The following is a 6,000-nucleotide window of genomic DNA, read 5'->3' on the forward strand; positions in this document are numbered from 1 at the left end:
GAACTTTATTTTTTGTAATTCATTTTTCTCATCTTTTGTTTGCTTGTACCTCTAAATTTGTCTTATTTTTCCTTCCAACTTGGTTGTTCTTTTTTTACATTATTACTCAACTCCATCTTTGCATTCACAACCATAACCACAACTACCCATTAAACTATCAAAACTCTTCTCATAAAATCTCCATTTCCAAATTTGAAGATGATCTAATACCAAGTTGATGCAAACACTTTTTTAAGCCTAAAAAGTAAATTTTCAAATAAGTATACCATGTTCTTGCACTTTAAGAGTACTCAAGGACTATATCAAACTCATCGAACAAACTAAAAGGATAATTCATAGTAAGCAAAGTTATAACAATATGGATTTACTTTTAGCAATAAATCACATAAAGGAAAAATTCATAGTAGATTTTTTTAAAGATGATATCCATACAATCTCCTTTTTTCTCTTCAACTAATACCTCGTTGTTGGACAAGATGAACAAACATCTAAACATCTATAAAGATTTACTAAAAGGATAATTCATAGTAAGCAAAATTATAACAATATGGTTTACTTTTAGCAATAAAACACATAAAGGAAAAATTCATAGTAGATTTTTTTAAAGATGATATCCATACAATCTCCTTTATTCTCTTCAACTCATACCTCAGTGTTGGACAAGATAAACAAACATCTAAACATCTATAAAGATTTACTCTAGGAAAAAAATAGTCACATGCATCATCGATATCCTTCTCTTTATATGAGAAGAAGGAATCATTACAAACTATCAAAAACATCCCTTTTTTTCCAAGCTACTATACATAACCCTAAAAGCATTAGTTAGTAACAAGAATCCTAGATTTATTCATAGCTCTAAAAATAGCATGTAAATAAGAAAATATTTTTCTAATCCCAGAAAAGACCAACTAGTACAAATAATTGTTAAAATTAGTACATGCAATTTTGCCTAAATTCTCAACAAATTCAATGAGAAGAAACATCTTGTGTGCTCCTAATTTGATGGTGAACTAGTTGACACCACATTTGTTAAAGTATTATTGACAGCATATTATTCTACAAAGTTCTTAGTTTTGTCGACAAGAAAAAACCTAGCCACGACAATTTTGTTGCCCCGAAAGTCATCAACATCCCACATAGTTGCTTTGATTACTACTAAAGAAAGTGTTGAAACAAAAAAAAAAAAAAAAGGCTTTTAATGAGCTAAAACAAGGCCACCATAATTTGAGGATCTTGGCAAATGCATAATAATGCATGTCAAGCACAAAACATAGATGAGAAAGATGTAAAATGTGTATTTTATATTTGGAAGTCTAACAATCATCATCAAACACCAATTTTATCCTACGATGATTTTGGGCACTTATAAGAACAAACCAATTTAGAGGACAAATATTTTTGCCAATTTTATCCTATGATGATTTTGGGCACTTGAAAGAACAAACCAATTTAGAGGACAAATACTTCCCTTTCACTATTAAATCAACCACAAATTATGTACTTTCCAATGTTATCGGAGCCCAATCAGACTAAAAAGAAAGGTGTGTGGTCAATTTAGCTCTCTTTAGATTGCCTTCCAACCCTCTCACTAGTATAAATTTATAAAACTTATTAAAGATGATTTTGTAATGCCATTTACATGTGATTAAAATATAAAAGAAATAAAAAGTTTGCTTCTATATATGTTCTATTCCACTCTCTATCTTCTCAAGAACCATACATGTGTGGCAACTACAATAGATAGGAATGGTAAATTTTCCCATACAAAAATAAATTCTAATAATCCATTTATAAATTAAAACAAACAAAGTGAAGCATAAGTAAAACAAAACGAATTTAAATTGTGAGTTCACAAACATATTAGGTTTCTGAGGAAACAGAAGGATATGAAATAACATCATAAATTTCAAACCATGAATGACAAATCCATATAAACTATTTCCATGCATAAACTGGTATATTCAATTTAATCCCGGATTGCAGAAACATAGGCACAAAAACTACTGTACAGACAAAAGGACCATAAAAATGACAAAAAGTTGGTGTAAAGAAAGAACTATCAAGAGATAATCCATCATTGATTGTAACCCCCTATCACACATTCCTGTTGGCAAAGCATCTCTTTATTTCCTGAAATTGTTCCTCTCCTTTTCCTTTTTCCCATTCCCCACCTCCTCCAGCTTTTCCCTCCAGAGATGAACAGGCTTCCTGAAGAACAAATCAATGTTGCAGCACCTCCATGGTATAGCAAAAATAGGCTTAAAAAATAAACCATCAGGATCTATAAGCAGTGATTCACGTTACATATTGAAATCAACAGCATGGTCTATATCTCCTACCTTAGAGGAAACCAATTTTTAGAAGCCGAAAAATAAAACTTGATCCCTTCTTTATCATTGCAGATCTGACATGGTGCACCTTGTAATAGTGCAAGACCTACGTTCCAGCATCACCAATAATCTCCACATGAGCATTGTCCTTGCTTGAAATGATGGAACCGGTTTGCATCTCTCACAACAATTTGTCTTCCAACAATCTTGGAGATAAACTTGGTTGCTGTGTGGCACTCAACACATACTCGAAGGTTCTTGACAACTCTAATGGTTGTTCCAGGTAGCGTGTTTAATAAACCAAATGCAATTGCTAACTTCTCACTGTGGTGGCAGAGGAATAATTCTTTCTCCTCCATTTCCACATCATTTAGTGCAGGTCTTGAATCTGCAAAATACCCTGCTGCCTTCATCTCCGAAGACAATTCCTTCAACTTTGCATAGATTTCCTGTGTCTGTGGGTGTGATCTGTCTCCTGCACAAAAAGCATGAACCATGTTATGGCCATCAATCCAGCTGCATCCAGGTATCTTTTTAATTCCTCTATCTTTCATCAATCTCCTTAGCATTTGAACCTCAGCCCACCCGCCAACTTCTGCATACATGTTTGACAAAAGAACATAAGTCGCAGCATTCTTAGGATCCATCTCAAAAAGGAGAGTGGCTGTAAATACTCCTAACCCTATGTTCTTATGTGATTTGCAAGCACCAAGAAAACATGTCCAGAGAGCTACTGGAGGTTTGATCGGCATTTTAATGATAAAGTTCAGAGTTTCCTCAAGATATCCAGCACGACCAAGAAGGTCAACCATGCACGCATAAATATCAATTGTAGGCATAATGCCATAAGAGTCACTCATGCCATTGAAGTATTTACAGCCCTCGTATACTAAACCTGCATGGCTGCATGCAAATAAAACACAAGTGAAGCTCACATGGTCAGGGTATGTCCCAGACTGTTTTACTAGTTCAAAGAGTTTGAGAGCATCCTCACAAAAGCCATTTTGTGCATATCCTGCAATCATGGCATTCCATGAGATGACATCTCGTTGGGGTATTTTGTCAAACAGTTCACGTGCCTTGTGTGTGCTTCCACATTTTGAATACATGTCTATCAGAGCACTTGCAACTATAACATCGAACAAAAATCCATTTTTTATTATGCTTTGATGGATGTTCATGCCATGTTCCAAAGCTCCCATTTTCGCACAGGCAGGGAGGATGCTGACAAAGGTTGTGGAGCCTGGCTTTACACCTGCTAATTGCATTTGCTTAAAGGTTTCCAAGGCCATTTCAACAAACCCATTTTGTGCATATCCCGCAATCATTGCTGTCCATAAAACTCCATCTCTTTGAGGTATTTTTTCAAACACTTCACATGCCTTCTGTATGCTTCCACACTTTGCATACATGTCTACCAGGGCACTTGCAACTGCAACATCTGACAAAAATCCATTATCAATTATGCTTTGATGGATGTCCATACCTTCCTCTAAAGCTCCCATTTTGGCGCAGGATGGAAGGATGCTGGCAAAAGTTGTGGAGTTTGGCTTTACACCTGTCATTTGCATTTTCTTAAAAGTTTCTAAAGCCTTTTCAACAAAACTATTTAGTGCATATCCTGCAATCATCACATTCCATGAACACACATCTCTTTGAGGCATTTTCTCAAACAATTCACATGCCTTGTCTATGCTTCCACATTTGAAATACATGTCTACCAGGGCACTTGCAACTTGAACATCTGACAACAATCCGCTTTCGACTACTCTTTGATGGATGTCTATACCCTGGTTTAAAGCTCCCATTTTGGCACAGGCAGGAAGGATGCTAACAAAGTTGGTGGAATCAGACTTTACACCAGCCAAATGCATTTTCTTAAAAGTTTCTAAAGCCTTTTCAACAAGCCCATTTTGTGCATACCCTGCAATTATTGCAGTCCATGAAACCACGTCTTTTTGAGGCATTTGTTCAAACAGCTCATTTGCCTTATCTATGCTTCCACATTTTGCATACATATCTACCAGGGCGCTTACAACTACATCTGACAAAAAACCGCTTTCAATTATGCATTGATGGATACCAATACCCTGCTCTAGAGATCCCATTTGGGTACAGGCTGGGAGGACACTGGCAAAAGTTGTGCAGTTTGGCTTTGCACCTGCCAATTGCATTTGTTTAAAAATTTCCAAAGCCTTTTCAGCAAATCCGTTTTGTGCATATCCTGCAATCATGATATTCCATGAGACCGTATCTCTTTGAGGGAATTTGTCAAACAGTTCGCGTGCCTTGTGTACGCTTCCACATTTTGCATACATGTCTACCAGGGCACTTGCAACTACAAAATCTGACAAAAATCCGTTTTCGATGATGCTTTGATGAATATCCATACCCTGCTTTAAAGCTCCCATTTTAGCACAAGCAGGAAGGATGCTAGCAAAGGTTGCAGAATTTGGCTTTACACCTGCCGACTGCATTTTCTTAAATGCCTCCAAGGCCTTGTCAACAAAACCATGTTGTGCATATCCTGCAACAATGGCATTCCACGAGACGGTATCTGGCTCAGGCATCTCTTCGAAAATCCTCAAAGCCTCACCAAGAACACCATTTTGTGCATATCCTGCAATCATTGCATTCCACGAAAGCATATCTCTTTGAGGCATTTTATCAAACAATTCACGCGCCTTTTGTATGCTTCCACATTTTGCATACATATTTACCAGGCTACTTGCAACTACAACATCTGACAAAAAACCTTTTTCCATTACCTTTTGATGGATGTCCATACCCTGTCCCAGAGCTCTTATTTGGGCACAAGCTGGCAGTATGCTGGCAAAGGTGAACTCATCGGGTTGGATAACTGTTCGTTGCATTTGGTGAAACAGTGACAATACTTCGTGAGGATACCCATTTTTTCGGTAAGCGGCAATTATGATATTCCATGAGGAAACGTCTTGGTCTTCCATGTTTTCAAAAACTTTACGGGCATTCCCCAAACTACCGCATTTGACATACATGTTAATAAGGTTATTTTCAAAAAATAAGCCTGTAGTAAATGCATATCCCCTGTGATTGATGAAAGAGTGGATTTGTTTACCTTGTGAAAGCGCATTCTTGGCAATGCAGGTCTGCAATAGTGGAAGATATACAGAAAAGTCTACAGGAGGATTGTAGGTTGTAAGCAGAATGTGCAGCGCCTCCTTCAACCGACCCTCTCTACATATTGCTGTCAGATTGAGATTGAGATTGGCTGGAAATGGAACTGGCATTGACATTGTATGAGACTCAAGAAATTTACATTGTTACAGTGGTAGTGAAACAGCCAATGCATTCGTCTTGAAAAGTTTTATTATATCAATTTATTGAAATCTGTAGATGCAAATCAAACTGGCAGTGGCAATATCAGGATGTGATCATTCACTTTATAATGTTGGGATGGATCGCTATCATGTTTGAAAGGGGATTGTTCTACTGAAGTTGGGCATCATGATCTTTAATGGGGTATATCAATTCAGCTGCACCTATACCTGTAACTTTAAGAGGTGTAATGGGTTTATCTGTAAGGAAATATGAATGCGTACTCATTGAAAGCATTGTGCCGAGAATAATAGGTTTTTTCATACTGTGAGACGACATTTCTGGCATTTCTTGGGGAATTGAAAGCTCA

The 6,000-nt window shown here is 36.9% G+C and overlaps 1 protein-coding gene across 1 annotated transcript; it reads right to left on the reverse strand.

The window, feature by feature from the left end:
• Positions 1–1,875: 1,875 nt before the first annotated feature.
• On the reverse strand, positions 1,876–5,544 carry LOC131031379 (putative pentatricopeptide repeat-containing protein At3g23330). Its single transcript, XM_057962483.2, has 2 exons — positions 5,431–5,544; positions 1,876–5,330 (listed from the first exon to the last, which is right to left on the reverse strand). Exon 2 carries the CDS (start codon positions 5,297–5,299, stop codon positions 2,453–2,455), a length of 2,847 nt encoding a protein of 948 aa, XP_057818466.2. The 5' UTR covers positions 5,300–5,330; positions 5,431–5,544; the 3' UTR covers positions 1,876–2,452.
• Between the last annotated feature and the right edge of the window lie 456 nt (positions 5,545–6,000).

The sequence above is a fragment of the Cryptomeria japonica genome, chromosome 11 (genome assembly GCF_030272615.1).
Source record: "Cryptomeria japonica chromosome 11, Sugi_1.0, whole genome shotgun sequence".
NCBI classification, from domain to species: Eukaryota; Viridiplantae; Streptophyta; class Pinopsida; order Cupressales; family Cupressaceae; genus Cryptomeria; species Cryptomeria japonica.